Genomic DNA, 27,635 nt, shown 5'->3' with positions numbered 1-27,635 from the left:
GACGGTGCAAGTCGTCTTTTCCTTTCGATAATGTATGGGGTGTACAACGGGATAAACTTGGACTATGGGTTTGTCCTATGGCAACAACTGATTCAGAGCCTCTCTTCCTCATCCCGACACTCTGAGGTGTCGTTGGCCCGGTTCTGGATCTTGATAACAAGATGGGCCATGGACAAGTTCAATCTTCCAACTGCTGATGGTGCATCGATGTCTTCTATTGGTACGTTCCATACCAAGAAGATCATCGTATCCGATGCATCAAAATTTTCATTCATTGGCTCCATCCCGGAGTCGATGTATGCCGATGTGCCCTCCGACAGCAGACTGATCAGGACGATCAAGGAGTTTAGGCCAACTGGTCCAAGGGAACTGACACCGGACATGCTACGATCGATTCATGATGCCGACAAACCGGTGGCCAGGGGCAAAAAGGCAGAGAAGGGGAAACAAGTGTCCAAAGCTCCAAAAGGACCTTCTCCCAAAAAGCGAAAACAACCGAAGGCTGCTTCATCCCCACAGCCGAAAAGGAGGAAGAGCCAACAGAAGTGAAAGCTAGTTATTCCCTCCTCTTCAAGCGAATCTGAGGGTGGAAGTTCGGACTCTGAAGGATCACAAGGAGACGAATCTCCTCAACGAGGCAACACACCACCTCGGTCCCCAACCCCAGAGATGGAACTTCATCAATCTCCTGTTCCTTCACCTCCACCAACCATTCCTATTTCCATTCCCACCATAAACCCCACTATTCCCCCAACCTCATTCCCTATACCTCCACCCATATTCACCACATCAACCGAAACACCACCAGTTACCGAAACCCCTCCAGTAACCGAACCACCACAAACTCAAACACATACAACCGATCCTACCCATACACAACCACCACCCGAAACTAACCCCCCACCCACTCAACCTGAACCAACCAAACCCATAACACCCCCAGCTTCACCACCACCTCCATCTCCAGAAGACGCCTCCGATGGCGACGATCAATACCTTGGTGGTGATCACATGAACTTCGATTCGGTCTACTATAGTCCGTTTCAAGTTCAGAGTGATGAGGAGGATGATGCTCCAGTGACAAAGAAGCATCTCCGCGAGCTAAACGAGAAGGTTGATCTACTTCTCGCCTCCTCCACCAACCAACAGTCATCTCTGTCTGAAGCTGCCCTTCAGAAGATCGTTGACGCCTTCTCCAGGGCTCAACATGATTCGGTGGCCTCAGCAACTGCTGCTATCGATGCCTCCACTCGAGCCTGTGAGGCTGCGACCGAAAAAGTCGATAAACTATTCAACGACGCTTCCGTCCTGCTGAAGTCCTTGCAGGAGAGCGCCGACGCCACTAAGACAACTCTGGAACCAGTTGTTCAACAATTGGCCAAGTTTGTCTCAACGGAGCTGTCTTCGTTCGCTACTCTCAGACAACATATTAGCAACGACAACTCGGCACTTCGTGCCTCCATCGATACCCGCCTGGCAAAGCTACAAGAGGATCTTGCAGCTGAAAATTCTCTGATGGACGTATTGGCGAGTAAAACAACCGCCCTTAAGGTCAAGAGCACGCAGCTTTCCAACTCCCAGCAACAATTGGAAGCTCTTCGATCCGAAAGGGAGGTAATAAAGACGTGTGTTTCGGATGTCCACGTAGCTCTATCAAACATCCTAGAAGCACACGACCCCATCCTAAACCATTCGGTGAGGCGTACCCTCGCTGAAAAACTCTCTCCGGCCATGGACCTTTTAAGCAAGATTGAAGGCCTACCGAGTTTCGTGTCCATTCCGAAACAAGGGGGAGATGAGAAGAAAGGATCGAAACCACCTCCTTCCTCCAAAGCTACTCACACAACCGAACCACCCCCAACTGGTCATGCCTCGGGTTCGGGTGTGAAGAACAAGGGCAAAAACATAGCTGAGGGAGGAGATGAAGATGAAGATGAAGATGAAGATGAAGACAAGGAGACCATTGCCGACATGTTAAAAAGAAAGAACAGTCGCAATGCTGAAGACGATGCCAGTCGTGTGGCGCGTGAGGCTGAAGAAGCCGAACGAAAGCAAAAAGAAGCCCACGATCTCCTTGAGAGCCGAAAGTTGCTCTTCCCTGCCTGGACCAGGGATCGTATGATAAAAGAGGCCATAGAGACTCCAAGCATATTATGGCTCGAGCCGATTATATCATTCGACTGCAACAACTCTATCGATTCGCAGTTTGATATGCCGCTGACTCGAAAGGCGTTTATCTTCCACGCCTTCTCTAACATTTTTGAAGTCCCGCATCCGAACGATGAGCTTGACAGGGAGCTCATTGACTTCTACCTGGAGGCCGCTCGCCCTCAATACCTTACCTGGAGCGCCCAGAAGATTGTTAATGTTCGGGTGCTGAAGCCTTATGCCGTGGGGAGATTCACAAACGTTAAGTTCAAGCTCATTCGTGGATCAGCAAGAACTGCTCACATTATCTCCCTGGCGGATCTGCCGAATCTGAATCCTCATGACTGGATAGTCTTGTACAATATCCTTCTGACAGATGAATCTGAATATGGTCCCATCATAGACCATGTCAAAAGGATGTTGGCTTGCTACATCATGGAGGTTGCCCTAATGGATCAGGAGGTCGCCACAGTTTTTAAGAAGAAACCGAAAGTCGCACCTGTGGGATCGGCCAGTGATCTAAATCAAATGCAAATGGGCAAGATTGATCCGAGGCGAAACTCAGTGATGTTCACTAGAGCCGAAGGACAGAAATGTCTCTTCGCTTTAGCTGACAAGCACCTTTACACCACAGCTTGCTTGGAACACGTCTTATCAATCATCAAGCGGTGTAAAGAGAACTCGGCTGATGACATCAAGTACTTCAACGATATGATCAATTGGTACATCCGGTTTAGACAGACCATCCTCTCCATAACCAAGTGTCTGTTTAACACCGTGAAGAAGAAGGTACCAGCTTCAGTTACCGGCCCAAGTCACAAGTGAAGGTCTCGCTCCAAATTGACGCAAAGGGGGAGATTGTTGGGCTGAAGATTGTTTTGATGTTGCGTCTTTTGGGCTCGTTAGTTTAGCCATGTATACTCCGGTTTGGGCCTGTCCAACCGAGAGCCTTTTATGTATTGTATATAAGTTAATGCTTGCATGCATATTAGGTCAACAACGAGATAGAGGTTTACGATTATAGAGATTTACTAATTGCAATTCATCTAGAGTACAGCAGGTTTCTTAATCGTTTTTGTAACCTATCAATCCTCTACAGTTGATGTTCTTAATCGAGCTCTTCTGAGGATTATGTTTTAATCATTCGACTCGTTTGATTCAATCTTGTCTTGTTCTTATTATTGCGTTCTTACTGTTTTATATTCATATACTTGTTCAAGATCTAATCGATCTTCATAGATTAAAAGTTATTTTAATCCCATCAGTGTTAGATCTTCAAGAACACCAAGAACACACACTAAGTTTTGGACCCTAATCACCCTTTTCAAGCCTCTATAACGTGTATATACTTGTTATACCTGGTTATATGTTAAGAACACTTGATGATATGCTTGAAAAACTCGAGTTTATCATCTTCATGAAGGGTGTGCGGCCGCACACCTTCAAAGTGGCCGCACACACACTTTTTAGGTCCCAAAATGGCAATAAACTCCATGTAAGGCTAGAACATGAAGTGAGAAACCTTCCTAGATGAGTCCTAAGGCCTTAAAATACGTTTTGGCACACTTCATGGGGAGTGTGCGGCCGCACACACACCTTGGCTGCACACTCTGGCCGCACACACACTAAACCTTTGGCTTTGTGGCCTTACACTTCAATATAGGACCATACACCACTTATGTGTAACTATATGTGTTGGTAACACTTAGTTCTAAGTGTTTTTATGTCCCTAACCACCATTTGTGGTTATATACATTAAATGTATTCATATATGTGTAATTATATTTTAAATAGGATTCGTTTGTGCTCAAGACTCCAATTGACACCCAATAATCCTATATCGATCTTTCATTCGAGTTACTCACTACAGGTGAGTTCATACCCCCTTAATTAACCTTTTAAATGTTTTTAAATGCTTTTAGGGGGGGGATACAAGTTGAATCATACTAGTTACTATATCAATCACATGTGATTAATAACTAGCATACAAATGGATTTACTACACTTTTAGCTTTTTGACTCAGTATACTACTTAAAAATGATTTCTCAAAATGTTTTACATATTAAAATCTTTATCAAACTGTCTTACATACTGTAGCTTTCCTTTCAAACTCTGTTACAATTGTGTTTCAAACAAAGGTTTTCATGTATTTCAAACTGTGTTACAGACAAAAGATTTCTTATAGTTTGAACTATTTATATCAATTAAACTGCTTTTAAACCGTTTTATGATTTGACATCAAGTCATCAATTCTTATTATTAAACTGTTCAAATGTTTTACAAACTTCTTTTAAACTGTTATATTGTCAAATGCATGTCTATATATGTATAGTTATATATACGTTGGCACCACCATCGTTCTCTCTCATTCAAACCCCTTTACAACAATGACGACACCATAATCGCACCAACATATTACATCCCCATTTACGACAACGCCCTAAAAAACGATAATTTCTACCCATAAACAACCTAAATGTCACCGACGAATTTATATGATTGTTTGCCAAACTCCCAAATCGTTAAATTGAATGTTAAATCTAAAACAACGATTACTAGAATTTGAAGTAATTAATTAGGGCGCACGAAGGAAGAGGAGACCTGACAGAGATGCAACAAACAAATACAAAAATCATGACACCAAAGTCCTAGATGATTCTTTGGACGTTGATAGAACAATACCAATCACATCACCACTCTCATCAATCACCATTATGAGTTGAGAACATGTGAAGAGGGGAGGAGAGAAGGGTTGAGATGAAAGTTGACGATATGACATAGGAGGAGGCAGGATGTGGGAGAGAGGCTGGAAGCTTTTAGGCCTTTACACCTTGTTCCCAAGTTCTACTTAAGGAGAGAAATTGGAGGATACCGAAGGAAAGTGAGGGGTGTCGAAGGAAAATCATGTTCCCGAGTTTCATTAATGGAAGGAAAGTGAATGGAGGGGAAGGATTTTGGAGTCATATTTTCCTTCCAAATTTTCCTCCTAAATTGGGCGGATTTAGGAAGAAAGTGAGGGGAAGAAAAATTTCAAGTTTTATTTTCTTTTTCCTCCTAACTCGGGAACACAAAAACTTAAAATTTTCCTCTCATTTCTTTTCATTTCCTTCGAACTCGGGAACACGGTATAATGAATATTTTCCTTCCCCTCTTTTTCTTTCGATCAAAATTTTCCTTCCCGCTCCTTTAATGAATTTACAAAAAACTAGGGAACAAGGCGTTAGGGCATTTCTTTTTATATTTTACTAAAATGGTCACTCTAGTTTTAAAAATTACAAAACCAATAAAAATAAATAAAATAAAATAAAATAAAACTATAGATATTTTAGTTATTTTACACTTATTTAACGATGGAACCTCTTGGAGTTGGTCTAGAGACCACCACCGGTCCAATAAATACAAACTATAGGGACCAGTTATGTAAATAATCCATTAGTAAGACGAAAGTGTGAAATTAGACAAACCACAAGGACCAAATGTATAATTTTACTCTTAAAAAAAACGAAACAAATCATAGGGATGGACAATGATTATGACCTGTGATAGAGAAAGCTTTGACTACATCTCGTACCTAAAAAGGCAAAAACAATGTATTTGAAAGTTTTGCTCCCAATCAACCCAATCGCCGTCTGCACAGTAACACACTTCGCGTCGGAGCAATAATGGCGGTTTCATCACCGGTGGTAGTCTCATTGAAGACGCTTTTTAGCGTATTGGCTGTTATAATGTTAGCTCTGGCTGTTTGGGGAGTCGGCTCAGATGGGCTCGCTTCTTGTGTCGACATACGCAAAAAGTAAGTTAAGAGTTAAGTTACAAATTTGTTCATCAAGATTACAGGTATGATAGTGTTTTTGAACAATTGTTTTTTATCGTTAAGATTTGTCAAACGTATGGTTATGTTTTGAACAACTTAGGTTAATTATCGATGATTTTAGCTGTTAATCAAAGAGGAAAGGATTTCTTTTTTAACGAGTTCATTGTTAAATTAATTGCAGGTGGGTGTTAGTGACAATAATAAACTATAGCATAAATCTTGGTGTTATATTGGTAAGAAATACTAGTTGCGAGGTTAAGTTGTTGTTTGTTTTCCATTTAATTTCGAGTTAGAAAATTTATTGGTGAGAAATGCTTCTCATTTTTAATATTCTTGAATCAACTGGACTCATAAATCGACTCATAAATCACAGGCTTGGATAGTCTACAAAGAATCAAGCTGGATCAGGATAGCTATTTTAATACCTAGTGCACTTTTTGCTGGAAGGTAATTTTTCTTTTTTAGACCATAGGATGCGTGTAGGGAAGCTTTTTTTTTTTTTTTTTTTTTTTTTTTTTTTTTTTTTCTGCCACGTCATCCTGTCTTCCATTTTTATTTTCCTCACCAAAAGTCAAAAATTTAGTTTGTGTGGAAAACATCCTCTATTTTTTTTTTTATTTTTTTTTATTAAATTAAGATAATTGATTTTTTATGATTTATAATTTTTTTAAATGAGTAATAAACATAAAATTAATTAAAAATAAAAACCATTTTATTAATTGGTAGGAGGAGGTGTGGATTTGAAGATTAAAGTGTGTGAGTATTTATAGATGTTGTAGAGGGTAAAAAAAATTAAAAACTCAATTTGATATATCTAACTATTGAGTAAAAAAATAATTAATTTTCTATATGTTATCGTTTTTTAATTGTTAGAATAGAAAAAAAAACAAACAAAGATCACCGACCAATAAGAGGAAGAGAGAGACTGTAACAACCCCTCCCCTCACCATCATTCCTTTAGTTCCGGTGTAGTGTTTCGATGGCTTCCCTCGAGCACTCCGTCCGATCTTCGGCTAAAGGGTATGGTGCTTTAAAATGTCTCTAAAGTTTGGTGCCATATGGACGCCACATAGATGTCCCCAACATTTTTCATTCGATGCCTCTATGATGGGATGGTGTTGTTGGTATGGAGAAGAGATAAAGTGGCGTTGATGTTTCCCTGCAAAGGGTGCGGTGTTTGCCGTAGGAAAAAATGGCCACGTGGGATGCCGACGGGCCGTTGGACCACAACAATGCAACCTTATTAATTAGGAGTGTAACATGTTTGCAGTCGATTTTGAGACCCTATACTCATTTAATTTGACCACCCTAATGATTACTTTTTTGGCATATTGTTAAAATCAAACATTAATAGTTAACTAATCATTACTTAGGCTAAATAGTTTTGATGGCAAACACCACCCCTCAATAGCCACAAACTTCATAAGCATTGTTGTGCCGATAAAAATGTTGGAGGCAACCGAGAAATATGCCACATAGCTTTGTCCCTTTATGAAATGTTTGTTTTCGAAAATTTGTTGGAGGCATTGGAGGGCAGCACACCTGATGTAGACATCAAATAAAAAAAATGTTGGAGGCATCCTATATGGCGCCCATCTGACACTAAATGTTGGAGGCAATTTAAGGCACCACACCTTTTAGCTTGGTAGTTATCACGGTCAAAAACTTTATCGTTCACCGGCCGCTTTTTGAAATAACGGTTTTTACGGTGGTATAGGGATGTTATGGTTATATATATATATATATATATATATATATATATATATATATATATATATATATATATATATATATATATATATATATATATATATATATATATATATATATATATATATATATATATATGTATGTGACTCTGAGTAAAAAACTAAGCAAGTAGGAAATTGGAAATTGGAATAATGAGAGAGAAACTGGAATTAGGCAAAAGTTTTCTTTTTTTTTTTTAGCTAAACTAATTTCCGATTTTGTTTAATGGGTTAGAGATTTGGAGCCCAAATCAGTTTTTCTTTTAAACGATGTAGCCCAAAATCACCTTCAGGCTTCAGTAGAATAGCAGCGTTACAACGCTATAGCGGAATCAAAAATAGCTCCCAAACTGGGGGTGCTATTAACTACGTACCCTTTAGCCTAACATACTTTTAAATAATGATTAATGTTACTTTTACCTACTATTATTATTATTATTATTATTATTATTATTATTGTTTTGATGTTTTGTTTACTTTTGTCGAAAATAACCGAAACCCGAACTATCAACACGTTCTGAATTCGGATAGATCGGGTATCAGGTATAAAAATTTGGGTATTCGGTTAACCTGATATATAATTAGTTCAGGTATCGGATAGACATAAAAAATTTTAGGTGATTTTTTCTTTTTAAAATTAATACACTGGCCGTGAAACAAATATCAAATATCAAAGTCAACTTAAACCAAATTCATAGGTAATGCTATAGTAAACATGGCTAAATATCCAGGTAAGGAAACAAACCGGAATACAATTTTTGCTACGTGGTTAAAAATATTACGTGAAGTTTGTAGAAGGATCAAATCCTTGCCACCCTATCTATTTCGATACCTATGAAAATGTAGGGAAAAAAAAGGCGCATATATATATATATATATATATATATATATATATATATATATATATATATATATATATATATATATATATATATATATATATATATATATATATATATATATATATATATATATATATATATATATAAAAGAAACAAAATGGAATTTTGTCATCAGTTATATATAAACGGATGCATCGTAATTAATGCTCTGTTATAGATAAATGTAATAATCAATTATTTATATAAAAAATTAAGATAAAAGTGTCATTTTGACATTTAAACATAAATACCCGAACCCAGCCTAATACCCGACTTACCCGTAACAGCTTATCCGAATTTTATTCAATTCGGTTATCCAATATTTTTTTAATAGACAATACCCGATCTAACCCGACCCAAACTCCTCGAAACTCGAAAGTTATACCCGATCAACACCCCTAGTGTTCCTTAATGAGTCCTTTTTTAACAAAGATAGTTTTTGAGTTATATATATGAACAAACAAAACCTCGCTTTAAAAAATCAAGATATCTATCTGATCAAAAACTAGTTTGTTTCAAAATTCTTTATGCAATTTATTTTAAACATTTTAATAACCGTTTATTTGGTTGGAATAAATTTGAGGTTTTTTATTTTATTTTATTTTATGCCTTCAAAACCATATATTTCATCATTGATTACCCATTTACAGAAATTCTTTTGGATTGCACAATTAGAATCGATTGCATTGGAATTTGTTTAATCCTTTTTAAATTTATTAAGAAGTAAATTAATTATCTTGTTCACTTCTTTTATCCTTTTTTTTTTTTCACAAAAAGAATATATTACAATCAAGGCAAAAAAGGAAAAAGTTCACGTCGCAAAATTGAATTAAATTATGGATTACAATTACAGTGATCATGGATATAGACAAAAAAAATCAGACAAAGTGTTGATAAAAATAAAATAGAAAATTTATTTGCATTGTACATCAAAAAAATGCAAACGAATAAAACTTCAAAAAAAATGTAAACAGATAAAACGCCAAAAAAAACAATAAATAATTTATTCGAACTACATGTCCAAAAAAACATTAAACAAAGTATTTAAACAAAACTTCAAGAAAAAGTTAATTTTTTTTTTTCAAGTCATAAAAACAAAGAAAAATAAGTAAATTAAATAAAAACAACAACAAATTATAAAAGTTATAAAACGAAAAGAAAATAACGTAATTCTGGACTGGTCATGGTGCTCAAGAAATACAAAAATCATTCCAAAATTACCTAAGGCATATGCTATTGTAAACCTAACTAGTATTTTTGTCTTTTGGGTTTTTACTAATACAAAATAACTAGTATGGCTCCTAATAGTAGTTAATACAACATTCCAGTGTGTGTAGTGTGTAGTGTGTACATAATATATACTGTTTGTAAAAGCAATTAGGTGCGCGCGGGTGTGTGTAGGTTGTTTTCAAAACCAAAAGGTTTGTTAGAATAAAATTGGAGAACTCGTTCACCATTTTTCAAAACTAAAACTACTAATATTAACGAAATGCAACGTGTAAACCCTATATATATATATATATATATATATATATATATATATATATATATATATATATATATATATATATATATATATATATATATATATATATATATATATATATATATATATATATATATATATATATATATATATATATATATATATGGAAAAGTTCAATGGAGAACCATAATTATTGATTTTTCAAAGAACCAAATCTTTTTTTCAATTTCTAGAGCTTATTCTTTATCCAAAAAAAAATCTAACAATATCTAAATTCATATATTAACATTGTGAATGTGAAAAATATTACGGTATTCACGTTGTGAATTTTCAAAGATTCACATTGTGAATTTGACGTAAAAAAAGTCGAATTTTATATTATTGGAAAAATGATAAAAAGTTATGAATTTCTGTATTTTTAGTTTTTTTTTTATAAAAAATAAGTTCTAAAAGTTGAAAAAAAAATTGGTTCCTTAGTTCCTTGGTTAATTATAGTTTTCTATTGAACCTCACCATATATATATATATATATATATATATATATATATATATATATATATATATATATATATATATATATATATATATATATATATATATATATATATATATATATATATATATATATATAATTGCTTTTACAAACAATATATATATTATGTACACACTAGACTCACATACTCACTATAGTGGCCTCCATATTTTCGGTGTTAATTTTTCCTTATATTGTTTTAAAGCACATATTTTTTGAATTTGTATATTTCAATGTGGGTGCATATCCGTATTTATGTTATATATACTCAAATTTTCTTTCCTTGTACAGCACTATTACGAGTGCATACATCGCTATGCAGCTCTTCTTATTGTCACCACAAGAATCATCAAAGGATCCCTTATATTTTGTCTTGATGAAACGTCAAAAAGAGTAAGAATCATTTTAGTACAGGAGTTGTCATTCCACATATCCTTCTTATTTTGTCCAATGATAATAAATGCTTGGTTGCAAAATGATACATGCATTTGAGCTTGAAATCACATCACGTAAAACGATGTTTTTAAAATTATTTATACATTGGCTTAGGGATGCCATAATGGGATACAAGAGGGGACCTTCTATTTTAACTACAAGAGTAATCATTTCTGCACTTGGCTGCTTGATGCTGGGAACTTTTGTTTATGTGCTTATTGTTGATGGATCACAATTCCATTCCCAATTATTCTCCGCGTAAATTTTCTTCTCTTTTAATCTTCAATCTTTTCTCATGCTTTTCTTTCACTTGCAAATTGCAATGTAAAGTTGACAATATTAAATGGTTGAATTGCTAGGTGTGGGATAGCATCATGGATCGACATCTCTTTCATGATTGTCACTTTATCCGTATGATCCAAAACATAAAGGGAAAATGACTTAAAAGCCCAACGAAGTTTTCAAACCGTTCAAAAAACCCCAATCAAGTTTTGTCTGTTCAAAAAACCCAACAAACTTAACATTTTGTGTAAAAAGCCCAACTAAGTTACACTTTTCTGAAAGTCAAATAAGAGAAACAGATGACGTGGCTTATTACCGTATCGGAAAAATGACTTGTTAGGCTAACGAAGTTTCCAAAACGTTTAAAAAACTCCAATCATGTTTTGACTGTTCAAAAAAAAACCCAACGAACTTAAACAAAACAAAATTGGGATTTTTTTGAACGGTTTGGAACTTTGTTGGACTTTTTAGACAAAAGGTTAAGTTCGTTGGGTTTTTTTGAACATACAAAACATGATTGGGTATTTTGAATGGTTTGGAAACTTCGTTGGGCTTTTAAGTCATTTTCCCAAAACTTAAATGTACATAAAATGATTCTATTTTCCCATTTTTTATAAGAATATTTGTAATGCTTCTTTTTAGGTTTGGGTAGCTTATAAGGAATCAAGTTGGATAAGTGCTTTCTTTTGGATACTTTCACTTGTATGTTTTGGGAGGTACGAATTGTATTTGCTTTAACTTTATTAGATCATCCACAATATGTTGTTTTTTCTTAAGTTTTTTGGTGCATGACACATCAATAAATCAAAATAATATAGGTTCCATACATTTATATAATCTATTTTACTTTCTTAGGTGTATATAGCACTTAGAATCTGACATTTATTTCACCTCACTTCATATAACTCTTTCACAGCATTGGTACATGTGTGTACATAGTCGTGCAGTTGTTTTACCTGTCACCTCAGCAACCTGTTTCCCTTGTGCTTTTCAATAGCAATAACAAGTAAGTTTGCAATTTATTTGAATTGACTTACATATCCATGTATGATATAAAAAGATAATATTTTTATTAATTCATATATGATATACCAATGACTTAAGGTTAAGATATTTGTTACATAAGAATTTGATACTCCATCCATGTCATAATTAACAGTTTTATACAAGCATTTAAATACACTCCTCTATAATAAGAAAAAGATTAACTTTAGCAAAATCAATGCAATGACTAAATGCAACACAATTGTGGGCAAATAAGTACTTGAAATTTTTCTAGATTATTAAGGTTGTGAGTGAACAACTGTTGTTACCTATGGATGTTTAATTGATATTACACAATTACTCATATTGTTCTATTTTTGGTTAAACTCGTGTTTATGTTTTTTGATATTTTTAAATTTTACAGAGACTTGTTGTCAAATGATCCCCTATTGATGGCGCATACCAATGCATGAGAAGATTCTGCAACAGTTTGTTTTTTTCTAAATGTATATTTTATGATTTCGCAAATAATGACATTTTCATAACAAGTTATGTTGATGTATTATGATTGTAAAATATATATTCTGAAAAACATAATTCTTTTAGCCTTTGTATATCCAAAATCATCTATAACATTATTAAGATCAATTCCATCTAATATGTCTTAAATTTGAGCCTTTGTAGATGCCTATTATCAAAGGACGCTGCAAAATAAAATCTAATAGTTCGAAGATTTAACTCTGAAAAATCAAGTCCAACACAAACATTAGAAAAGTTCTACAAACAATGATACAAATATCTACAAACATATTACCTAATTCAGTGAAAAATCTGAAACTTGGAGATTTGAGTTTCACTGTTTTTCAATCTGAAACTTGAAGAGTCTGACTTAAAAAATTTGATTCCAAAACAAACAGAGAATGAGAAATTAAAAGCTTTGAGAAATAAAATCAGAAAAAAGAAACAAATACAAACAGAGGATGAGAAGCAAAAAAAGTCAGAAACGAAAAAACATAAATAATAATCAGAAATTAAAATCAGAAGCTTTAATGTTGATCAAACCTTATATGGCAACTTCTCATCACTTCAGAAACCAGAGTTCAACACAAAGGGGAAGATAAAATCATCTGTTCAACACATAAGGGGGGCGAAATCAGTAGTTCAACACAAGAGAAATCAGACTGTAACTCGGTAAGAACAATAGAGAAATTGTTTGAACAATAGAGAAATTGTTTGATCAACTGATCAAGAGAGAAATCAAAAACAAAAATTCTGATGTCTAGATTGTGTATGCGAGAAGGAGGAGCGATATTATAGATGCGATAATGTCGAGATTTACGAGGTATCGAATTAGCGATTCATGAGGAGTCGATAGCGTTCCCGCCTGATGGTGCCCTACCGTATGTGCATAATGCTCGCGCTTACCGGCCCACCACTCCAAGCCATGTTTATTTTTATTTATTTATTTATTTATTTATTTATTATTATTTTTTTTGCTATGATTTCCAATGGAGTTAATTTGTCCTCTAAGTAAAATGTACATAATTAATTTTTTTAAACATATATACTATATATCTCATAAATTTTGGGCACCTTAAAAACGTGTGCCATGGATAGTCGTCCGTATTATCCACCGTAGGACACGACCTGAATTGATATAACATTAATGATGGAGTGGGTAGATCCATTAGATGCGAATGTTAATATTTAAACATAGTCTAGTTAGAGTTTGGGTGTTTAGAACCGGTTATCCGAAATTTTGGATATACAGAATTTTGTATAGTGGATATTGATATCTAAATTCGTATCCGAAATTTCAGATATGTATTCGAATATTAATCAGATATTTGCAAGTAGTAAATTTTCAGTTTATTTTCACTTTCTCTCTATTTAGATATTATACACCATAAAACAATCATACAATAGTATTTTATCTTTCACTTGACTACTTAACCAATTTGGTAAAATATAGACAAAACTTCATAAATGCTCCTTGTGGTTTCATAAAATCTAAAGTTTTGTTTCTAACTTTAAAAAACATCATGGATGGTCTCTATGGTTTCAAAGCTTTTAATGTTTAGTCCTTATGATTCACTCTGTCAATATTTATCCGTTAAGTGAAGAATATTTCTATCATCTCACTACCCCAGGGACCATTTATGAGGTTTTCTTATTTAAAAAAACAAAAGAAAAATGAAATTTAATATGCAAGGGGTCTCTCTCTCTATACACGCACATATTTCCAGTCAAACTCTCACCCCTTTCTTCTTAAGAACCCTAAAAAGCAATCTTACATTTTCTCACAATCACAGGTTCTAAAATCTTATTCACCCCAAAATCAATTGTAGGGACATGAATGAAAGGCCTATCGATGGTTCATTTGTTGTTGAACTGGGTTGTGGAAAGAAATTGACGGATGGGTATACGTTCACTTCCAAAAGAGGTAGCAATGGGTGATTCAAGGCGTTAGTTTTGCTCTCGAATCCTTGTTTGTCGCCACCTCTACTTTTCCTTTCCCTTACGTTTACACATCTGCTCATTGTCTCTATCTTCATCTTCTCCACAACTCCTTACTCCCTCTGATCATCTCGATGGTGGTTTGATCATCTAGGGAATAATTTAAAAACCCACACGTACACACAAATAAGTACCTGATCTTCATCATCTTCATCTGTGTTTTTTTAGAATTATTGGGTTTTTTATTTGCTTTTAGATTTTGATCTTCGAGAAGGGTTTTCAGATGTTCTTGGTTTTTTTATTCCTCTTCCTTCCAAAATGAATTTTCATATCATAAATTGCTTGAGATCAAGTTTAGGCATCAATTTTATATAAGAAATCGATTTAGATCAAGTTTAGGTTTTGGTTTTATAGCAGAAATCGATTCAGGTGGCGGTGAAGCGCAATTCATCAGATCTGGGAAAAATGATTTATTGGTTTGTGAATGATTTTTGGGTTCATGAATGTAATGTTCTTGTTCTTGAACTCGGGAAAAAACGAGTGTTCTTGAGATTAATATTCATATTTATGTGTGTATGTTTTTAATGAGATTGAGCTCTATTTTCTTGTTTAAATCAAATTAATCTTGATATATGTGTAACTTTGTATGTATGTGTTTAGAGTCTGGAACATTTGTAAATTTAATTTAATAAATTAAACAAAATCGATAAAAGTGAATGTTCTTTATTTTGCAAATCCACTACTAGATTTGTGTTAATTTTGTTTGTGGTAATATTAAACCCAGGAGGAGGAGGAGGAGGAGGAGGAGGAGTGAAATGACGAAAATTTCCTTCACTTAACGGACAAATACTGACAGGGTGAGCCATAAGGACTAAACATTAAAAGTTTTGAAAACAAATGGACCATCCATGAGTTTTTTTAAAAATAAGGATGAAACTTCAGATTTTGTGAAACCACAAGGACCATTTATGAAGTTTTGTCTAAAATATATAACGGAAAACTGAAAAAAAAAAAAAAAAAAAAAAAAACATATTGGTCTCATAATCGATTTAGTCATTATATTTATTTTTATCCAATTAAGTCTTAAAAATCGATAATCGTATTCAATTTAACCATTTAACCCGGTCTAAAGCTCATCCAACTTTTAAAAATTACACTTTTGGCCCATACTTTAATTTTATTACAAATTAGGTCCAAAATTTATACTTTTTGCCATGATTTTAAATTTTATTAAAAATTTGGTAAAAATTTTACCATTTTGGCATAAATTTCAGAATTTTGTTATGGATTCATCATAACTTTAGTTTTTTTATAACTTTTTTTCTCAAAAAAAATTTCGAATATGTTTTTTCTTTAAAAAAACTCATATTTATAAAAAAAACACATATTCTCACATAAAAAATCTTATATTTTTTATATAAAAACATTTTTGTATACGAAATACCTATTTTTAAAAAACAGATATTTATTAAGTACATAAATATATACAAATTCGTTTTTATAAAAAAAATGTATACAAACACATATTTTACAACAACAAAAAAATCTATACAAACACCTATTTCATAGTGAGCATATATATATATATATATATATATATATATATATATATATATATATATATATATATATATATATATATATATATATATATATATATACACACACAAATTTCTTTCGGTATTATTTCTATTTGGTAACATGTATAATCCGATACCCAACCTTGATACGAAGGTAATGAAAAAGTAAACCCCTAACAGTGAAATCTAATTTGTTTTGAAAGATGGTAACTTATAACTTGAAAATTAACCGATTTTGATATATTATTTTAGGTTTAAAACAAAAATATAATGTTGTGTGGGTTGAAAAAAATTGTATGAAAATAAATATTGTTTTTTTTTTTTTATTGAAGACACATATTTTTTATTAGTAATCAAAATTTCTTTTGAATTTTAAATATGAGTTATTATTTTATGATATTAATTCTTATATAACTATTATTTAGAGTATGCATTTAATTGAGTAATTTAATTTTGGATAATTTACTTTTCAAATGACGTTCTTCACCGATTCTTGTCCAGATGCGAAATTGGAACGGACATCATCGGTCGAGTTTGATTCTTAACCCAAGGAACACATAATCAAAATCATGCCTCTCGATTCAAACTAATGACCAACACCAGTCGACATCGACACTTAAACATCTCGACTCGATTCAATTCAACACTAGTCGAAATCAATTTCGACTTCCAAAAAATCAAAAATTTTGTTCGACTAGCAAATCCATTGTCAATTTCGATTGTTAAACACAAATCTCGTTCGACTCCACATGCTTTCTTATTCGACTTCAATCAAAAACTCGTCCACTGAACCACAATCGAAAGCGTGATTTCGACCATCTATACCCAGAATAAAAGCCATCTTTGTAATTTCCTAATTCGATTTTGACTTCACTTTACAGATCATAACAATTTTTGACTTTCAATACACTCTCGTCCTTAGAATTTCGTCATACAGGTTTCAATTTTGACTTTGAAACTAAGGAACTTTGACTTTATTCTGATCGAAATACCATAGTTGACCAAAATACAATCGGTTTTGTCAATAATTCAAAACTGATAAACACCAATCCTCAATTCCATAAAACCTTTCTGATCAAACTATCATTTCCAAACAAATTTGTCTGTTTTTGATTCATCGATTTTATCAAGTTTACCCTCAAACATACTTGATTGAACAGATCAACAAGAATAGACGAATATGTTATCAAGAATCAACAACTATAGCTTGAGAATTGAACACATGAGACTCGATCAATATCATAACTCGATTCAGATACTCGATTATCCAATGTAATAAAAATTCACGGGAAAAAAATCTGATGAAGAAATTAGAAAGAACGAGTTTAAACAGATGAAGAGAACGTATTATATTAAGTCAATTGAAACAAAATCAAATTCAATCTTTGATCGAAGTCATGAGTACCAAAATGCGAGATATTGAGACAAAAAGAATAATCAGATCACCAAAACAAATTGAAATAAGAGAAACGCGATATGATCTGCAATTGATCTGAATGAGTTGGATTGGGCTTTTGATCAACTCAGATCATATGAACAGTAGATCGAATTGGTTTGGGCTCTAGTTTCGGATCAATGAACAGTAGTTAAAAAATAGACTGAGTTTTGGATCGAATAAATAGTGATAATTCGAAGATCAAGCTTGATTTAAAAAAAAATTATTGGATCATAGCAATCAGATTGAAACATATTTAATCCAACGAGTTAAAACAATCAAAAATAAAAACGAAAGCACGAATTGAAAATATGATTGGATTTGAATTTCAAGAAAACATGAATTGTTCATCATCGGATTTTCAAAAACAAGGTATCGATCTTAACATAAATTTTTCGGAATCCATTTGAAAATTTGAGAAATCTTCTTAATAATCCTTTTTCCATTTGCAGTAATCAAATTGATCATGAAAGATCTCGGTTCTTTGGCTGGAACTAAGAAATCTCCAAATTTCACATTGTACCACCCACGATGCACATTATACAATCCATTTTTCTTATTTTTCAAAGATCTAACTTCATTTTCATAACGAATTTGAGAATTTTCAACAATTTTGGGTTTAAATTTGAAATCATTGCATCATTTGATGATTGTTGCTTAGGAACCCAAATTTGCTTCATTGATTTCGACTTCAAGACGACATTTGAAGAATTATGTTTAAAAACCCAAATGTTCTTGTTTTTGATCGTCTTCTTCATCTTTTTGGATCTTGAAGTTTTGAATTTAAGAACAACATCATTCTTGACAAATTCAACTTTGCAATTTTGAATCAAATCTTTTGGAGTTTGATACATTTGAACTTCTTGGATTGAAGGATTTCTATATGACACCATTCCTTCAAACGAATCACAAAATTTTAAGCAATCATCGGTTTGAACTCCAATTAAACAAAAAACTTTCACATCTTCATGAAAATCACATTGAATTCCCTTGTCTTGAACATCAAGAACATCATGAGCATGATGAACTTCTTCAAGAACATCTTCAACAAACTCAAGAGCATAAAGATCATTTGGGTCTTCAATAAGAGAAACATATTTCTTTTTTTAATAATTCTCTTTATTTTCCTTCCTTTTGATTACCAAACCAAGATAACATATCCATGAAAATTTCAACCAAACTTTTAATCTTACAAAGTGGTTGAAACATCAATTTTCCATGATCATATTTCTTGTCTCCATAAGAAATCAAAGTTCCCTATGTAATAAACCATCATTTCAATAATAATTCGTAAAATTGTTTCTCATTGGCTTTGTATTTGACATTTTTAATCATCACGATCCAAGAATCATAATCCAAACACACCATCTTTGATAAATTAACAACAAAGATCATAAGAACTTCAATTTTTCTAGAGAGAGAAGGTGATTGTGAATGAAATCTCTAGAGAGAGAAAGAAAAATATGAATGAATTCTAGAGAGAGGAAACAAAATTGATCAAAATTCTAGAAAGAGAAACTGATTTCGATATGAATTCTAGCGAGAGAAAGCGAAAATCACATGAATTCTAGAGAGAGAAAATTGAATTTGAAAGATGATCAAAGAATAATTTGATTTCTAGAATCAAAAACATTCTCAGAGATGAAGAAGATACAACACTTTAGGATTCACCAAATCATGTTGTCATCATGGATCAATTTCTTGAAGACTTCAAGCATACTTCAAGAACACGTGCTCTGATACCAATTGTAGTGACCCAAATATGGTGACATGTGCAGAATAGTAAATATCAAGTGAATCAATCAATCATAAGGAACATCAAGATTAAATAAAATCATTTAAGCTCCATTAGTAAAGCAAGATTACAATTAGGTAATGTAAATTCTTTCACTAAACTAAGCTCTCAAAATGGGTTCCATAATGGTTCTTACATAAATAGGAGTCACTCACTTCCTATTTATAGAAAAGACTCAACCCATTACACATCACAAGAGGGTAAGCACATCCAAGGAGGACTTTGCACTTATATACCTTGGTTTGGGCTGCTAGGGAATTGAATCACGTATATCACATGACCACAATCACCAAATTTCAAAAATCACACTTTCTGTCCTTTGAGTTTGCCATAATTAATTATTTGGTCCTTATGACCAATGTTATGACATTTTAAGTTTTAGAATTATCCCTTTTTAGTCATTCTGGTAAAATAAATATTATTTTATGTCATATGATTATTTATATTATTATTATTTTATAATTATTATTTATTTTGTACTAAATTCGTAATCATTGGTAAATAATTACACACCGGAGAAATGGGGCGTTACATGATATTTTGTAAACCTACTTATAGTGATATCCAACAATTACATAGTCATCATGCAAATATGCATGCCTTCATTGGAATGTTAAGAAGCTTATATTGCCTCCACTAGGAATAAGGAAATCGCATGAATGCATTGTTGGATTAGTGTCCAAGTCCATAACTATTTTGGTATGTACTTGACCCGATGGTGCATGGTCCTTTTGGGTTGCCTTCACCAAAGCAACTTGATAGGATGAATTATGGAGAGAAAGGATTAAATATGATTTATTAATATATTATGGGAATAATATATTAAAGGAGAAATCATATTGTTTAATTAATATTAGTCAAGAATTAATTAGTAATTAGTTTTGTGACTAAAAGACATTAATTAAACTTAAGGGACTGGAATTGTAATTATAAGATAATTGCAATTTGGGCCATGGATTGCCTTGAATCAAGAGGTGGACGAATTCTATGGGGAAACCCATAAGGAAATCGTCCATGGGCTTGATTAAAGGAGTCTATGGGTTGCTTAGGGCTTAAGCAACCAAATTAGGGTTTCCTTGTTAGATAACCCTAATTGCCTCACTATATATAGATCCCTTAAGGACCAAAAACGTGGACAAGCATCTTGCTAGGGTTTTCACACGGTTTTGGCAGCCTCCATCCTCTCTCCTCTTCATCCTCTTGCTTATGGTGTTTGTGAACCATTAGAGGAATGACACTTGTAACTCTAAGCTTTCCAAAGTCAATTCAAGGAGGAATTGGGATTGTTATTGCTACATAACAATCAAGGTAATATCATAAACCTAATTATATGTTAATATTGTACTCCATATGCTAGAATTAGGGTTTATAGTCTTGTATTCAAAGCATGTACAATAGAGAAACCTAGATCCAAGCATTAGGGTTTGTATGAGCACATAGGATGTTCTTAGGACCAAAACCCATCAATGGTATCAGAGCCTTGATTGGTTTCTATTGTATTGATGCATTATGTGTTTATTCAAGTTGCAAAATCGATTTTTGAGCCATCTGCCTGATGAATTCGACGAGTACCACAGTGTACTCGGCGAGTAGGACTCAACTCGGTGAGTACAGTGTGGTACTCGGCGAGTTCGAGCGTCAGATGGAGCTATATCCGGGATTTCTTGCTGTTTTTGCTTAAGGATAGTTACCTTATCATGTTAGATCAATATAAATCCGATTTTATGATATATATATATATATATATATATATATATATATATATATATATATATGACTATATTCTTGATCTAATTGAAGATATTTATCAATTAATAAAATATTTGTTTCCTTATGTGATAATTGATTGATTATTTTGATTAAATTGGTAAATTGTTTTGCAAGAAATCATTAAATAAATCAAATATGGATAATTATATGATTAAATGTTAATTAAGATTATTTGTTATTTGATCCTTGTTGTTATGAAAAGTTTCATATTTTCCCCTTAGGTTTTATAGTTTAAATTTGAACCCAAAAGTTTTGTTGTTTTGAAATTTAAGTAGTTAAAACCCTAATGTTTTGAAAAAGGTTTCAGAACTTGCCCTCAAGTTTTGGAATTTAAATTTTGATTCAATTGTTTAATTTTGATGTATATTTAAATTCTAAACCCTAATGTGTTGAAATGTTTCAAAACTTGCCCTCAAGTTTTGGAATTTAAAAGTTGATTAAAAGTTTAATTAGGAATGTTAAATTCTAAAACTCTAGTATAGTTTTGAAAAAGTTCAAATCACACCCTTATGGTTTTATTAATTAATTAAGGTGTATAATTAAAAGAAGTTTAATAAATCCATAAAAGTTTAGGTTTACAATTTAATTGAATTAAAAGTATAATTGTTAAATTAGACCACCTAGTATTTTAAAAGTATAAAATACACCCTATACTATATATATAACATTAAAGGTATAACATTATATATATGTATGAGTAAAAGTCAGTCTTACCGTTAGTAGGCCTCATTCACGAAGCTGGTCTATAGGGGGTGTTTAAGGAAATTGCCTATAAAATGGTGATTGAATGGGTATCCACTCTTACCCACCACACTCTTGACTAGTGGAGGGTCGTTAGCCGAACGGGTAGGATAGGACAAAAACCCTCCATTATAAGTATAATGAAGTATAAAAGTAACTAAATGTTTTCATAAAATTCCCAATCTTATTTACTTAGGCAAAAGTGAATTGATGCAATTCCATGAAATTACACTTTGTGCCCTTGCAAAGACATTAGTGGAGCGTGTGTGGTTTACCGGCACACTAAATGGTTCTAAGTAAAGGTAGAAAAGGGTGACTTAATGTTTGTCATAGTTCGGTGGAGCGTGTGTGGTTTACCGGCACATCGAATAGGTGACTGTAACATTTGAGGGCACCATGTAAGTTTGCATGGTTATTCACACCCGCTTTGTGATCCTTGGCATCCCAGTCACAAACTAGAGGGGCATATCGAGATTTAAACATGCCATTGAAATTTCAATGAATCTCAAAGGATCTAGGAGTTTTCATAGATTTAAAACTTAAATTTCTTTTTCGTTTTTCATGGTGGAAATTAGTGAATCGTCATTCACTTACCTTCAAATATTCTGCAATTAGGGTTACAACATCCCTCTCCCGAGTTGTAGAATATTGTGTTGGGTCCTAGCCTTAGTATTTCATTTGGGTGATTTACTAAGGACTTAATCTATCAACTAACTTGAATTCGTTTTTCTCCCATTTTGTAGATGTCAAAGTTCGACAACTATGATCTTCTCAAATCCCGTGGAACAAGCATTCCACATGAAGATAATATTCCACGATTCGATCGAGGAACAAGAAATCATGCTGCACTTCCTCCTCCTCCTCCAATTATTCTCCCTAACCCACAAGATTGTAAAATTGAAAGGTTCAATATCACTCAAGCCCTTTTGGCAAATAAACATAAAGAAAGAAAGTCGGTGTGTGCACACGTCCTAGGAATGAAGTCGCACATTGATAGACTAAGAATGTTGGGATCAGTTGTCTGTGAGGAAATAGCTGTTGATTGGGTTCTTCAGTCACTTCCCAACTCGTATAGTGAGTTCGTAAGAGAGTACTATATGATGAACCACGACGTGACCCTTATAGATCTCACCTATATGCTTATTGCTGCTGAATCAGTAATGGTTTGGCGCAATAGAAAAGCAAAGTTGATTGGTGAATCTGCCTTCAAGACCTCTATGGATATAGACAATGGCAATGAAAGACATGAAATGATCGAAAAGTTTGATCATAAGAGAAAGGAAATGTCTGAAGTAGTTCCATGTCCTGTTCCAAAAGAGTCAAATTGCTTTTATTGCCAAGAGAAGGGGCATTAGAGACAAAGCTGCCCTGTTTACCTAAGAGATCTAAGAGATGGGAGAGTCGAAACGTATGACTCTAATTTAGGTAAAATCCATTGACTAACTCTTTTAAGCTTCATTCTAGATTCTGAATACATAATGTGATAAGACTACAATTGATGTTTTGTAGGATCGAAGAAAAGAAAGGAAGCTTAAGGGAAGAAGTGAGCAGAATCTAACCGTGAAGGAATGAATTTCGATCGCGTTTCTCGAAGATTAGATTCTTGAGCTACTACTTAGAGTTAGAATTAGATTGCTAAGAAAGATGTATTAGCATAAGTTTTTCAATGAGTTGCATTGTAAGGACAAATTTTTCCGCAATAAAATAAATTTTGATTTTAAATTTTATTTATTTATCCTTATAATGGCGTGTATGAAAAATTGATGTTAAAATGTTTCTATTATTAGCAATAATGGATTTGGTTCTTATGATGTTATTTATGGAAAGTCGAGAATTTACCAAATAGGGAGAGTTTCTCATCGCCCAAGTTTCAACTGGACAGAAATTTGGAATCATGCAACATGGTTGCACGATGAATGAGAAATTTCTTATTTGGAAATTAGACTAATTCGTTGACAAGGTGTCAAGTGAAGGACTAGGAGATCGAGTACACAAAGTTGCGTGTTGATCAAGTTCACCATAAGAGTAACAAAGATATTTGTCATGATTTACTAAAGGTTTAGTAAATATGATTATACTCGTAAGATTAAGTGTAATTCTGAATTGATTGAAAAAGTTTAAATCAATAGTAGAACGAATAAGAAGAATCAAGTAGGCAGAAAGATAAAAGTTTCTCCATTCTAAGAAGAAGGGAGGGTACCTTTTATGCTTTATGATAGGTCTTAATGATTAAGAACCATATCTCAATTGATCCTCTAAGTGAATCTTAGTACAATCGTATGTTTAAGAAGAGGAATCAAGAATTGAAGAAATGGTTAAATCAAAAGGTCAATCATACTTCGTTCCAAAACAAGTCTTAGAGTTAAGATTGTGACAATGAGTGACAAGTATTAAGAAGGTTTATAACATTCATCAATTGTGGAAAGTTGTGATGTCTTGGATAAGACAAAGACCAACTAGGACCAAAGTTATGAAGTGTTTTGTCTTGATAAAAGCTACACTAACTCTTGAATATTTATTTGTCAAGAAATGTTTTGACAAGAGAATTTTATATGTCAAGGAGTCGGTGGGAGTCTTAATGGTCTTGAAAGGTTTCAAGAACAAATCAAATAAACCTTATCGATCATCACTAGCACACGAGTTGAGGTTTACAACCTATCGTGTTGACATTATTTTTTCTGTGCCAATCCAATCGAGTTAATTATGCATGTGAGTCCTATGAGTTCTCAATTGAATGCATAAAAGGCAAGGACCTTGATCAATGGAAAGTACATTGATAAGAAAAGGTGAGCTGCTTAACTACTTGGAAGACATGGTGGGCAGCTGTGCTACCATAAAGGCAAGAAATCAAGATTAAGAAAGTTCGGTCCATATGAGTTTGAATTTGTCGTAAACTTTGGTTTTAACAAATTCACATGGATAGGAACACATACATCGCTCAAATCTAAGTGTCATAAGATTTCCTCCTTCATGAAAATGATCGTGAGGAAATGCTTTCACTAAGAAAGATTTTAAGAAGATAGTGATTGTAAAATTGCATTCTCGAATTCGATTATGGTTACGGTATCCCTTTCCATAATTTGAATTGTGAGGTTTGGCAATTAGTCTTAAGTGTTTAGACACACATATGAACTATAGAAGGCAAAGGTGTATAAGCATTGTTTTTTTTTTCTGAAAGTTAAGATGTTTATGAATACATGTCGAAGCTAGTGGGAGCATAAGTGCTATGTTTTTATAATAATCATCATGATAGTGGGAGCATAAATGTTATGATTGTATGATTATTAAGGCACGTAATGCAAGTTGGCAATATTAATTATAGAAAAATAAGAGTCATACTTTGCAAAGTTGTACGAGTTGAAAGGTTGTTTTGCTATAATTAAGGGAGAGAATATTATGCTTCATTTCAAATCTAAAGGATTAGGTTGAGAAATGTTAATAAATTTAGTCAAGGGTACATAGTGTGTTCTTAAAATTTCGATTATGATTACGGCATTCCTCTTCACAATTCGAATTTTGAGAACATAGCAAATAATACATTATGCGTCGTGTCCCATACACTTCGGGTATAGGATCGATTGCAAATGCTTTAATGTTTAACCATTCTAAAATTTTCCAAATGTCAAGTGCATTTAGAGGGAAAAGGGACTAGAGTTCGTTTTGACTAAAATAATTAAACAACTATCAAAGGACAATCCAAAGTTCGACGAGGATTGGTCGCTTGTGAGTAGTTGGAAACATGGTATTGGATGGACCATATCGACATTATTATGAATAGAAAAGATTCTATTAAGAATGAGTTGTCATATGAAAATCATGGAAATGTTTCCATACCGGATGGACCATATTGACATCATTACGAATAGATAAGATTCTATTAAGAATGAGTTGTCATATGGAAATTATGGAAGCGTGTCCATATTGGAAATTGAATATTAAAAATCTATGTCTAGATTAGAAATTTTTATGCAAAAGGATGTTCAAAGGAATGTACTTTGAGTGAGAGACATCATATCTAAGGAATTGTCTTTGTGACTTTGGTGCAGTGAATTTACGAAAGGACAATCGCATAAAATGTTAGAATCTACATATTCTATAAGTAGCAAGAATTTGATATTCTCTAACTTATGAAAAACGGATTTGGAGTTGTGAAATGAGAATGATTGGAAATGTGTTCAATGTGATCTATTTCACAAAGTAAGAACCATAGGTAAACATTGTGTGCATGCTAGGAGCATGGGACAAGTGTTGTAATTCAAGTAAGAAGTTGATTAACCAAAACGACAAATAATGAGTAATCGATATGGTGATAAATAAAAGGTGTTTTATTTATACTCAAAGGTTTGAGGCCATATGGGATTAATATTATTCTTGTGTTTCACATTTGCATGTTTTGACTTCCAAAATAATTGAGTTTATTAAGAATAATTGAATTATTCGAACGGGCCATAGTTGTTCATATGTTGGAAGTAGGTATGAATGAAGACTGTCATGAATTGGTGTGTGGATTGTCTAAAGAGCATTAGACATAAGCAAATGTTTGCTGCAACGTTCATGAGTGCTTATGAATATGATTTGAGCATTGGATTAAACCCACGCTCACTTGGATCACTCCATGAATTGTATCACGAGTGATTGGTGAGACGATAACATCTTATATTCTTGAAACCGAGATGTGTGAGTTGTATCTTGCGAATCGGTTGCACATTGATAATATGTAAATGCACTAGTAACTTGGTGTTATAAAACATATTGTTGTGTGTGATTCGGTGCGTGAGTGCAAGCGAGCATTGTATCAAAGTTTGTCCATTCCTTTTATTCAAAGTAGGATAAAGGCGATATCTTTGGGCCCCTCGATGATTTAGTGATGACAAACGTAAATGCTCGGCCGGGCTAGGGCTAATTTGATTTGTTCAATTAGTCTGTCGTCATAAATCAGAAATCGAGAAGTAGTACAAAGAGAATGATTAGAAATCATATCTCATATGATATCTAGAATGGAGGAATATATGATCCCTTATCTAAGGACACGTGTATCTGATAGGATCAGAGTTGACAACGGCTTTGGAAAGCTACGATTGCAGATCAGGATCTGAAGTCATACGCATAATAGTTATTAGACTTATCCAAGTGGGAGACTGTTGGATTAGTGTCTAAGTCCATAACTATTTTGGTATGTACTTGACCCGATGGTGCATGGTCCTTTTGGGTTGCCTTCACCAAAGCAACTTGATAGGATGAATTATGGAGAGAAAGGATTAAATATGATTTATTAATATATTATGGGAATAATATATTAAAGGAGAAATCATATTGTTTAATTAATATTAGTCAAGAATTAATTAGTAATTAGTTTTGTGACTAAAAGACATTAATTAAACTTAAGGGACTGGAATTGTAATTATAAGATAATTGCAATTTGGGCCATGGATTGCCTTGAATCAAGAGGTGGACGAATTCTATGGGGAAACCCATAAGGAAATCGTCCATGGGCTTGATTAAAGGAGTCTATGGGTTGCTTAGGGCTTAAGCAACCAAATTAGGGT

General features: G+C 33.2%; 1 protein-coding gene and 1 long non-coding RNA gene across 2 annotated transcripts; one reads left to right on the top strand and one right to left on the bottom strand.

Moving 5' to 3' along the window:
* The first annotated feature begins 5,716 nt into the window (after positions 1-5,716).
* On the top strand, positions 5,717-12,919 carry LOC111881738 (uncharacterized). Its single transcript, XM_023878131.3, has 9 exons — positions 5,717-5,942; positions 6,145-6,196; positions 6,337-6,410; positions 10,902-11,003; positions 11,160-11,303; positions 11,405-11,456; positions 11,970-12,043; positions 12,244-12,333; positions 12,736-12,919. Exons 1-9 carry the CDS (start codon positions 5,812-5,814, stop codon positions 12,782-12,784), a joined length of 768 nt encoding a protein of 255 aa, XP_023733899.1. The 5' UTR covers positions 5,717-5,811; the 3' UTR covers positions 12,785-12,919.
* Positions 11,028-12,738, bottom strand: LOC122196462 (uncharacterized). Its single transcript, XR_006188056.2, has 2 exons — positions 12,219-12,738; positions 11,028-11,540 (listed from the first exon to the last, which is right to left on the bottom strand). It is a non-coding gene; the product is annotated as an uncharacterized LOC122196462 (long non-coding RNA).
* Positions 12,920-27,635: the final 14,716 nt, after the last annotated feature.

This window comes from Lactuca sativa, chromosome 2 (genome assembly GCF_002870075.4).
Source record: "Lactuca sativa cultivar Salinas chromosome 2, Lsat_Salinas_v11, whole genome shotgun sequence".
Classification (NCBI taxonomy): domain Eukaryota; kingdom Viridiplantae; phylum Streptophyta; class Magnoliopsida; order Asterales; family Asteraceae; genus Lactuca; species Lactuca sativa.
This window is presented reverse-complemented; position numbering and strand designations above follow the sequence as displayed.